The sequence below is a fragment of the Lactuca sativa genome, chromosome 9 (genome assembly GCF_002870075.4).
Source record: "Lactuca sativa cultivar Salinas chromosome 9, Lsat_Salinas_v11, whole genome shotgun sequence".
Lineage (NCBI taxonomy): Eukaryota > Viridiplantae > Streptophyta > Magnoliopsida > Asterales > Asteraceae > Lactuca > Lactuca sativa.
In genome coordinates, this window is record NC_056631.2 from 131,677,422 (window position 1) to 131,689,665 (window position 12,244).

General features: G+C 35.9%; 1 protein-coding gene across 3 annotated transcripts in view; it reads right to left on the bottom strand.

The window, feature by feature from the left end:
* LOC111898703 (histidinol-phosphate aminotransferase, chloroplastic) overlaps window positions 1–8,180 on the bottom strand; it is a 14,997-nt gene extending 6,817 nt beyond the window's left edge. Inside the window, exons 1-6 of one of the 3 annotated variants that reach the window (XM_023894575.3) lie at window positions 7,983–8,180; window positions 7,652–7,898; window positions 6,723–6,806; window positions 6,071–6,225; window positions 3,253–3,350; window positions 2,979–3,087 (exon numbers count right to left, since the gene is read on the bottom strand). In XM_023894575.3, the coding sequence (XP_023750343.1) occupies window positions 2,979–3,087; window positions 3,253–3,350; window positions 6,071–6,225; window positions 6,723–6,806; window positions 7,652–7,894 (689 nt within the window). In that variant the 5' untranslated portion in view covers window positions 7,895–7,898; window positions 7,983–8,180. Of the gene's footprint in view, window positions 1–2,978; window positions 3,088–3,252; window positions 3,351–6,070; window positions 6,226–6,722; window positions 6,807–7,651; window positions 7,910–7,982 lie in introns of all 3 variants that reach the window. The other 2 variants (XM_023894576.3, XM_023894577.3) reach the window with 2 other exon arrangements.
* Between the last annotated feature and the right edge of the window lie 4,064 nt (window positions 8,181–12,244).

Here is a 12,244-nt window from a genome sequence, read left to right on the forward strand (position 1 = left end):
CTTTGTGCATTAAGGCTTAAAATGTAGAAGGTGCATTAGTTAGCCCAAAAGGCATAACTAAAAACTCATAGTGGCCATTATGAGTACGAAAAGCAGTTTTATAGGCATCCGATTCGCACATCCGGGCTTGATAAAATCCTGATTTAAGGTCGATCTTCAAAAAGAAAGCAAAGCCATGAAGTTCATCGAGTAGTTCCTCGACGACTAGGATTGGATACTTGTCAGGGATTGTAACATGGTTAAGAGCTCGATAGTCAATACAAAGTCGCCAGGAAGAATCCTTCTTGCGGACAAGTATAACTGGACTGGAGAAAGCACTATGGCTCAAACGAATAATTTCGGTGGAAAGCATCTCCTCCAACTGGCGTTGAATCTCATCTTTTTGAAGATGAGTGTATCTATAAGGGCGTACACAGATAGAACCCTGTCCCTCGAGTAAGGTGATACGTGTTCAATAGAGCGGATAGGAGGAAGCCCTTGGGGAGATTGAAATAAAGGTGTATATTGAGACAGGATAATAGTTGGTCTTGCTGTGTAGTAGAGAGGGTAGTGGTGGGTTCCTGAGGATCGGTGATGGTGTTCAGATGGAGTTCCAGCCATGAATTAAGGGAGTGATGTTGAGGTGTAGGAGAAATGCCCTATAGTGTAATTTGTGAACCCTGGAACCAAAAACGCATCTCCTGTTTCAACCAATTAAACACATCTCCTAACGTACCCAACGTCTCCTAACGTACCCAGCCAAGCAACGCCCAAAATTATGTCCAAAGATCCTAGTTCATAAACAAGAGCATCAATTGTACAAGAATATGAACCCATGGACAGTGGAATACCTATGCATATTTCATCCATCGTGACCTTAATACCGTCATCGAAACTGATAGACACCGTCGCCGAAACTGATAGACAGGTTTGATGCGAGAGATTGGGAGACCCAAAGCTGATACTACTGTTTTGGAGATGAAATTGTATGTGGCACCACCATCAATCAACATAAGAGCTGTGAAACCGTGGATCTGACCCGCAAGCTTCAAGGTACGTTGTGTAGTAGAGAGATCGAGTGTGAAACCATGAGAATCTAACACATCGCATTCACCGTAGACAGGAGTATCTTCGATTGGGTCGGAATCGAGATGACAGAGGTCATCAGAATCATTGACAGCGTCACCATCGGTAAGAAGTAGCACACGAAATTGACCATCGGTACATTTATGTTAGGGGGAGTACTTTTGACCGCAGCGCTGAAACAGAGCCCTAGGCGACGGCGTTCCTCCCAATCATGTTTGGTGAGGTGTTTGGTGCGATTAGGTCGGGGTGTAGTGGTAGTTGGTCGGATCGGGTCTAGAGGTTTACCCGTGGTTTGACCCGGAGTAGGCGTGGGTCTCGATGTTGGGCTAAGTAGATCAGTGGATTTAGGAGAGGAATGGGCCGGAGAAAAGGTACCTTTCCCTGGTGGATAGCCCGATCCGAATAAAGAAGTCTTCCGTTGGAAAGTTGTGCAATCGGCAGGGGTAGTTGTGGCGGTGGCAACATGGCGAGCTAATTCCATGGCGGTGTCACAGGTATTGGGGCGTAGAGCACGAACCCAGTTTCGGATGATTGGTTGAAGGCCACGTAAGAACATCCCAAGGGACCGGTCTTCAGATTGATTGGGAATTATGGCAGATATTGATTCAAATTGCTCGATGTACGTGATGTACGTGTCGATGTCGGCTTCCTGAAAGAGGGAGCCCAGAGCTTCATGTGCGTTCAGGAAATAAGAACCACCAAATCGAATGATTAGTTTGTCTTTGAATTGTTCCCAAGTGGATCGGGGATGTTTCAACAACAACGTGGTGAACCAATTGAGTGCAAAACCCTCCATACACATCTGAGTAGCTTTAATTTGTTGGAATCGGCGGTTTGATGAACGGAAAAGTAGAGTTCGGCTTTGGTTATCCACCCACGAGGGTCTTCTCCATCGAACACAGGTAATTTGACATTCGGTAGAGAGAAAAGCAAATCATATGTGGGTTGGAAAAGGGGATTGGAGAGGCCAGAGCTGAGGAAGGTACCGAAAGAAGCACCTTCTTCAACAGCACAGTCAGGGCGGTTGAGAGAAGTATGCAGCATTTTCTCCATGAGCTCCTTCAAGGATGAGAAAGAGACAGTCCATTTTCGCCTCCTGAGTATTTATTCTATTATGGAGAGATTGGAGACGAGTGGTAACGTGAGCATCAATGTTATCACGCATGGTGATGGAGGAGGAGAAACAGGACAATGGAACTAATTAATAGGAAAGGTTTAGATTAAGCAAATAACTGTTAACAAGATGGAATCACAAACAATGGTTGAACGCTTGATTTATTTCTGGAAATGGTAATGGAAGGAATACAAAATGGAATGTCAGAGAAGAGAGCCAATAACTACTCTTCCTGCCCAAGCTAGCCACTAGCCGATTCTCTCTAACAGAAAATATTCTCTCCACACCTCCTTATTCCAGCATTCAACTATATATATATATATATATATATATATATATATATATATATATATATATATATATATATATATATATATATATATATATATATATATTACCCCTCAAATGATGCAACAACTATGACATCATTTTACACCTGTCCTATTTTCTTTTTGCGTGAGTAGACCTTCCAAGGCCTGGGCTCTTCAGTGGGCTTGTTAGTTGGACTGACCCGTTCCCTATCAGTGTGTGTGTGTGTGTGTATGTATATATATGTTATTAAAACACGCCGTATTAAGATATGGTTTGGCCAATTTTTCGGTTTAACAAATAATCGAAATCCAAACTGTCGATTTTCAAACGGTTTGGTTTTGGGTTTTCTGTAATGGCTTTTCTCATTTTTTTGGTTCAGTTTTATTTTTCTGCATACCCATGGAGCACTTTTCAAGCAAAAGAAAACAACAACACTATTAATTAATAATAATAATAATAATAGTAAGAGCATTTATTTATTGATTACCTCCCATCAGGATTATTGGGAGAAGTTAGAAAAATGATCTTTGGTTTCTGATGCTCAACAGCTTCAGCAATCTTTTCTACATCCAAACTAAAGTCTGTCTTCCGAGGTACTGCTCAATTTGACCAGATATAAAAATCACTAAATTTAAAACATGGAAGAAATATAAGGTAGTAAAGGAAGGCAGGGTGTGGATATATTATTGGGGCAAAATACCGAAAAGCACATGGTACTGTTATTGATGTGATACATAATGAACAGAGAATTAAATCCCTACCTTTTATAACACGTGCACAATTAACAGCTGCATCAAATTCATACATTGTAAAGGTTGGAGGACAGTCTACAATACTGTCACCTGGATCAAGCACACACCTGTGACATTACAAAATCAAATCTTAAAAATAAACAAATGCACAGAGAATAACAAAAATTAGATTTTAGCATAACAAGTCAGAACACTCCAACAAACATCTACAAGTCATAACGAGCTAGTTATATACTCTTACATTGCTCAGGTATATAACTTGTTTTAATAAACATAATATATTAATAGAGGCTATATATATATATATATATATATATATATATATATATATATATACACACACACACACACACACACATGGAAAGAAAGTTTGCACTCTACATAGTTAAACAATATGCTATATATTTTAAAATTATAAAATTAATAATAAAAAATAATATATAACAATTCATAGCTAAATAATAATAAAAGATTAAATACAAACAAAATGTCCTAACAAACAATGAATACATCTACTAATAACTACATAGAAACTAATATTATAACTTCTTAATGATGATGTTTGCATTAAGTTCTAAGTTCTAACAAACTCAAATTAATGAAAAGAAGTTCAATTAAAAGAATAGTGAACATGACACACCTAATCCATGATCTAAATAAAATTTTGTATTTTATATATGAAAAATGCCATACATGAATAGTTTTTTTAATGTGCAAGTATAGACTAAATATTGGATAATCGTGTAAAGAACAGAAAAGAGCAACAATTGAATCTCCCAGTTGACCAAGATTGAATAAAATCTGCCTATGGTTATTGAGTTCACTTATAACAAAACCATAGAGGGAGAAGGAAATTAAGTTGTGAATATACATTTGAAGTAAGAATTAAAGTTGAAGAGCTTGTAAAGGAAATCAACTTTGATGAAAGAAGCCCAATCCAGATTTTGGAGTGTTTATTTATGGGTTTCGGTCAAGATTATTTTCTTGGTAAGCCTTAGGAAAATTATTCATGCTCAGTCAAGATTTGGGGTAAGGTAAACAGGAGTAGAATCGAGTATATTGTATATTGAGTAGTTGTTTCCCTCCATGTGTTAGATATCTACGGGAAGAAATAAAAAGATTAGAAATCCCAGTTTTAGTGTAAAGTTGGAAAAGTATAAAAGAGCGTTAAGTTTGGAGTTATGGCAAATGTTTCTAATACATGATAATAAGTCCCATTTGTATGGATAAGTTACATGAAATTGAAAAATGGTAAAAAGGTTGTTGTCGTGTAAGAACTGGGGCCATGGTATTAAGGGTAATGGGGTAGTTTTTTTCATTCTTTATTTAACCTTAACGAGGAAACTTGACTGAGGAGAATAGCTGTAGAATGAGTGTTGAAAAAGCGAGGAAATGATGAAGGCATCAAGGAAGATGGGGGGCGTGTGAGGTATATAAGAAGAAAAAAAGAAAGAGATTCATTCACAAAGCTTTGGTAGGTAGGTAGGTATCACTAGATGCCAGGTTGGTTGCATCTGAAAATAATAAACAATGACCAAAGCAAGGCAATTTGAAGGAGAAATGGAGGGTGGCTTCGTTCAACAGTAACACACATCATATCATAATGTTGATTGATCAAGGAAGGAGCATGCATAAAATTTAAGGGGAAATTCAGGCAGTTGTTACTTACTTGTTAGCAAGGTTAGACAAGGATAAAAGAGCAGTGGACTAGTTTCCTTTTAACTTTTGTGCAATTTTACTCTTGTCCCCTCTTTTACTCAGTTTTATTGCAACTATAGTTTTCTGCTTTATTCCCTAATGTTTTTATTGACATAGAGAATAAAAAACTGCAACATAGTCATAGTGTTTATAAAGTCAATGTTTTGTTATTCCAAAATTAACAACAATCAAACATACACTTTACATTAAGTTTGTTTGGGTTTTACAAGTGTAAAACTCAAGATTTTATTTTTGGAAGATTCATATGTTGATGCTATAATCTAGTTGTTGCAAGCAATACAATTAACTCTAATGTGCAAGAATGGTTGAACATGATTCTAGATATTCATGTTGAGGCATGAATAGTGGGGTCCTTTTATGAAACTTGAAAGTTTGGCTGTAACAACAGCAAAAGTACAACCGAGCACACACACCTGTGCCCTCTGCTTAAACTAGTCAAATATGGGAGGTGAAGTGTAAGAGTGGCAATGGTGGTGTAACTTATAAAGTCATGACTCATGGGAAACCATTAGCAACATAAGTAGTATAACTAGTTCCTAAGAAACCCGCATCATTGGAGGAGGCAATTGAGGTCATGGGAGATGGCTCAAGAAAGTCAAACACAGTGACTAGGTATATCATGCATGTACCAAAAAAAAAAAAAGTTATTTTATAATTTATTTCTATGAATTATTAATTAAAAAAGGTATAATCAAACATCGATCATGTACATTGCTAGCTTCTTTTGATATACAGCAGTTTTAGAATACTTCTAACTGCAGGAATTTTATTATTGTGATGTAATTGTTTATTGCGGATAAATATATATAGATATTACTTATGAGCATTTCAAGAGTTAAAGTGGAAATTATAACACTAAAAAAGCTTCACATATTGGTAACTTCTGTTTTGGAAAACGAAGATGAGTATAATAACTATTAATTTTCTATTTTCAAAATGTTTTATCAAAATACTTTTAGAAAACTAAAAGTCTAAGAAAACAATAATTGATTATTTCAAGATCAGGTTTGGCAATTCTGTTGTAGCAAACTGAATGAATCATGTTATTGGATCCAAGAATAGAGATTTATAAGTGGAAGAAATCAAAGAAAGAGAGTAAATGGCTAACCGCATAATGAGATCAATTAGCTCATCAGCCCCACAGCCTACAAGGATATACTCAGATTCAAGCCCAGAATCCTCAGCAAGGGCAGCACGCAGTCTACGACTTTCAGGGTCCGGATAAATATAAGGAAATTTCATTGCTCCTAATGCCTCGAAAACCTACAAATCAGTATTTGTAATTTAAAACAATAATTCCTAGGTTGACTTTTACATATATTACAAATAAAAAGATTTCATTCTTTACTTTAGATGACTACAAGTTTGTTCCTTTTCCAAATTCCACATTATAAATAAAGATTGATTTCTCATGCTACTTTTCTAAATCTCTTTCTCGTACCCTCAAAATTTTCTCTTCGTATTATAATCTAGAAAATATATAATTGATACACACTAATGATATTTTGTTGGAGGTACTTTTTTTTAAAAAAAATAATTGTTATATATAAAAAAAGCAAGAAAAGAAAATGTTATTTATCAAATCTTTATAATTTTAAAACCATGACCAGGATACCAAACCAGAATGTCGGGGCTAAAAAAAACTTTAGCAAAGCAAGGCTCTTTGAGTGATAGTAGGTAGTAGAAAAACACATGCTCATCATTGATAGCTTTTGGAGGCAAATTGATATATAAGAAAGCAAAGCAAGGCTTACGCTTACCTCTGGAGGTGGACCATACGGATTCTCATTTGCATCTAATTTTACAATCTCCTCGGGCTTCCTACCAAGACGAGTTGACAAAACCTGTATCATAATTTATAACCTTCTTGTCATTTACTCATTGCATACCATACCATTTTTAGGCTGTTAATAATACTTAATAAGCAGCAAGGACACAAGAGACATCATTGTTTTGCTTATTTACGCTGGCTATGTTTGTTACATATGACAAGGGCTATTTTTGATGATGATGGTGATGATGATGATAGTGAGGTCATGGTACAAACAAGAGATCGAGACTTGACTGAGCCCATGTCCTGCTTTTTTAAGGGACAAAAAAAATGGCAACTTTTGTCTCATTGACACTGCCGGTCTGTATCCCAGTCCAATGCACACCAAACGTGTTAGTTGTTACAATAGCAAACTTTCTTTAACTTATTAGAACAAGACAAATATCCCATTTGTTACACGACAGATGTACAATTGCAATTTTTTGAACCTCTTGATCACTAGTCAGTCTTTGCTACTACAGACGTGAATACCTCCTCCTCTTCATCTATGTAACCAAAGAGATCTGCCAATGGCTTTATTCAGCCAACTGAAATGATTCATGCCTTTTTTTTATTAGTATTTATGATCTAACATGGTGTTGTTCAAATGAAGCTCAAATATCTAGAAAAGCAACATCATATGCTTCTGATTTATACGATAACAATCTGGAGACTGGAGGAACCGACTTCAACCCATATATGTAGAAATGGGTCAATTTGGTTTTATCTTTTGTTGTTAATAGAATAGGTTCCCACAAAAATGAAGATAATATCAACTATAAGTGGGTGGGTAAGATTGAATTGATAAAAAGGCAAATCAAATACAAAATCATGCATTGTTAATTGGAGTGCCAACTATATCAGATGATAAATGATTACCTCGAAGGGCAATATGGATTGGTATGGGGACAATTCTCTAAGATGATGTCTGATGAAGGAATCCCCAGTCAATTGTTGTCTTCCCTCTTCGACCGTTGCGCTAATAGAGGCCATGCAATTCAACTTCCTCTGATTCCTTGAAAAGTCACAAGTTTTTGTTTTCAATGATGACGAAAAGCGAAAACCGTTGCTGGATTTGACCATGCAAAGAGATAAACCATTGTATAAGTCAATCGCACCCATTAATCTGCATTTTGACTATAATGATTATAAACCACAAGTAGAATGAGAAAGCATGAAAGCAAAAAGAACACTATCAAATAAAACAAACCTAAATTAGGTCGGTATGAACAATTTTGTGGGAGTATTCAAGCGAGTTCTGGACTGCAGAGCCCTAAACCCTGCAATATGATACGCTCTTATATGCAAAACTGCAGATTTAGGTCGAATTTGGAGAACCCGGCACTATGACTATGGTTTATTGGGATTAGGGGGTGTTTGGCTTAGATATTGGATTAGGGGGTGTTCGGCACTATGACTATGGTTTATTTGCTTAGATATTGGATTCCAAAATCTTTTTTAAGTTAATTTTCCTTGTATAGAAACTCCAAAATAACGTTTTAAAACTAGTTTACTTTTGTTTTTTTTAAAACTAATTTACCAAAGATCGAATTTGGAGAACCCGGCACTATGACCCCTCGCCTTTTTTTTACTATTATTATTTTAAATAAAAGTAAATACTTAAATACAAAAATGTCATATAGTAGTTTGTGTTTTTCTTTCGTAGGATTTCAAAAAAGTTTTAAATTATAAAAATGATTTGTGGTTAAAAGGATGTTTGGAATTTTATTTTGAAGTAAAAAAAAAAATTTAATACTAGCTGTGAGACCCATGTATTACATCGGTTAATTTAAAAATAATGTTAAATATAAAAGTCAAAATATTTAAGAACTTTGAATTTATAAGAAAATAAGAAAAATAATAATTTGTTATAATGGAGATGTTTTTTATCTTTTAAATTTAAACAAATAATTTAAACTAGCTTGGTGATAGCGTCTTTAGTCCCCCAAGTAGCTAATGTGGTCAAGATATTACGATGTTGCAAAGACTTCCTGTTGTCAAACCTACTTTATTGTCTATTCTTGGGCTTGAACACCTGAAGAGTACACCTAGGAAGAATTAACAAAGCAACACACGCTTCAACGGACCCGGGATGAGCAACCACCTTTGGAAATGGCTGATTTCAAAGCCTGAGAGAAAGTCATACGACGGTTATGAGTGATGCTTTTAATGGTGGTGATAGGTAGTTTAAAAACACGATCAAGTAGCTAAACATACATCACCAACCCATCATTGAGGCCGGCTTCCGGTTCATTGGGTAGCGGCTATGGAATGCCAACAATATACCCGCTCATGTCATCTGTCACACCCCAAAACCGAGAACGGCGGAATTTGTTATGGGGTGGAGGACGTCATGTATAGTATCATAACAATTGCATAATAGTAAAAACAAGCGACAACAACTATTGTATTAATATAGTAAATTTAATTACAAACGTGTTTTGTATAGTTTTGATAGACACTAAAAGTATAACAAAATAAAAGATGAGTCTTGTATACGCTCCATCTTCTCAAAAGTTGCACCAGTACCTGTCTATCTTTGACCTGAGGATACAAGTTATTTTGAAAACGAGTATCAGCATAAAGCTGGTGAGTTCATAAGAATTTAGTGTGGTTGCTTGTATAAAAGTGTTTACAAACATGTAATATGAAAACTATAATTAATGTTTAGGAATAGAAGAAATCTCTAGAAAAATCCTATATTTTCCAATAATTGAGCATTTGTAAGTTAAATCCTTCGAGTGCGTAAAAGTATTTCCATTGAAACCTTCGGTTATAAAAATAAGGTAATAAATTTCATTCAGGTAACGTTAATAAGGAAAAGCATTATCGGTTGGTTGCAGTAGTGTTGCACACTTCAATTAGTAATATATGTTTATTTACTTCGGGAAGTTAGCTTAGACTTTAAATCTTAGTGTGTTAATTTGAATATGGCTGTAATCTCTCATGTAACCAAACTGAATGATAATAGAGGTTCCGATGACCTTCCCGGTCATACGTAGTGTAGCGATGTAGTGCCACCCGTAGGCTTAGTCGGCTCGGACTGTAGTTAACAGTCGGGATGTAATAGCGTCCGTCCTATATAGATCTATACATGTAGTGTTGCTTTCCTTCCGGGAAGCTCTGGTTACATGGTATTTGCGCAGTAGAGTGCCGTATAGAGGGATAGTGTGTTATATTTTGAATTAGCATGTTCTCTGGTATAGTAACTTTTAGTATACAGTATAGAGTGTTCTCTTTAACGTGCATTAACTTGTAGTAGTAATATTTATAGTGGGTATCATGGTAATAGAGGTAACGCGCAGTAGTCTTAACTATACATATTATAGTTAAATAGTGTGTGGGGTTGCAAGCCTTTGATTCACAAAGGTATTGAATAAGATGAAGACTTTCATATCTAACACAAATATATATGATATATAACTAAGAATTCAACGACAGTCGGACGGATAACAGTATACCCTAAGACCACAATCAAACAAGAACAGGAAATAAGGCGAGTTATCGGTCCTAAGTCCTTCAAGTCTTATTTATATAAATATATTGGTGTAGATATAACTTAAAAGGAAAGTAATTTAAAAGCAGTTTGAAAATAATTTGATGACAGTTTAACATAGAAAATGCGCTTAATGGTTATCTAAAACAGTTTTATTGACAAATAGCTAAAAGTATAGAAAATCCTTTTTGGTTGCAAGTTATAAATCACATATGATTTGATACTAAAACTTGTTGCATTTAACTTGTATCCCCCCCCCCCTTAAAACATGTAAAAACATTTAAAAATGTTAGTTAACGGGTATCAACTCACCTGTAGCGAGTAGATCGGGTGGAAGTGTCGGATGAGCGTTTGGTGTCAAGTAAAGACTTGAACACACTCTAAGACCCTAGTAACATATGAAGACATATGTTTACAAGTAATTAGTGATTAAGACACTAATTAAACACATATAGACATCCTAATGCGAAGAAAAACTCTTTGGTCAAGTGCTAGGAGGCTATTAGGTTGCAATGGAAGAGTATAAGGCCTCACCATGGAGTTTACTCTTCTAATACTCACCTTAGGTGAGTTTACGGCTGAGGGACCACTTCCCCCATCAGAGTAATTTGTAAACATTTAGTGCGGAATAAAACTCAAGGGGATGCAGTGCGATCAAGTCGGACCCTTCCTTTTTGGAAACGGAAATACCCGAAACCATAAACATAAACTGTAAGCACAAAGTTTAGTGAGTTCCTGAAAGTACCACATACCATACATACATATCATACATGCATATCATTCTAAACATGTAACGGGTCTATTTCATCATGAGTCCCTTCTAACTCTCTAAGTCCCTTCCGACTCGCTGAGTCCATTTCGATTCGTCGATTCCCTTCCGACTCTCTGAGTCTCTTCTGACTCCTTCAGTATCATTCAACTGGTACAGACTTATTTCACCGCTTACAACTAAGCATACAGTCATACTAGCAAGAGTCACAAAGACAACAAGCACATACATGCATATATCAGTAAGTGTCACGAAGACCATTACTATCCTAAAACATAATCCAATGGGTCGGCATTGGTGCCTTCGATCCACAAGTACAGTGAGGAAACTCACCTCACAATCTGAAATAATAGTTGCATCGATCATTGCTCCAAAAGTTATCTCTACAGGTTACCTGTACAATTAACAGGGACCTAAATCTCAACTACTAGTTCAATTACAAAAAATGCCCGTAGGTCAAACTTGGTTAAATTCAAAAAGTTAAAAAGTTAAAGGAGGTCAACACAAACTGAGTACGCCCAACGTACTCAGTTACTACGCTCAGCGTAGTAGATCAGGAATCCCTTCCTGATTACGGGGCTCCAGCTTGGTACACTCAGCGTATGTAACAACCTGTTATTTCAAACCAATGTAAATCACACATGTTAAAATAAAAGTTTGAACTACCATCGTGTACATGTGAATTCAATGTAATTCAGTACAATAAGAATATGACTTTCATGAACCATACTTGTATGGGTTTTATTTAAGTATGAGAGGTGATAACCCAAGTTAGTTTAAGTTATAATAAGCTAATACAAATTACCCAAAACATTAAGGAGTAAAAATGGGTCAACAAAAGTCAAATGAATTACATGATTTTAGTAAACTCGATTTTAAACATTCCATTCTTGAGTTTGAATTCACATATGGCTGAAAACTCCTTCATGGACTCACATAGGACTGTGAATCCATGGCTTGAAGCCCATTATGACCGAAAACCCAAACCAAGTAGACTGTAAACCCATATTTTGGGTCCATTAAGACCGAAATCTCCTTTTTGAGGGTGATTTCGGTCATGTTGGTCGTAAACACCTTCATGGTTGGGAGTAAACTCTTCTTTTGGAAGTAAACACTTGCAACTTGACAGTAAACTCCTTAAATATCTTGCTATCTTATCCTAATTCAGCTTCCCGATGTGATTTGATTTAGTTACCAATGAAAACAT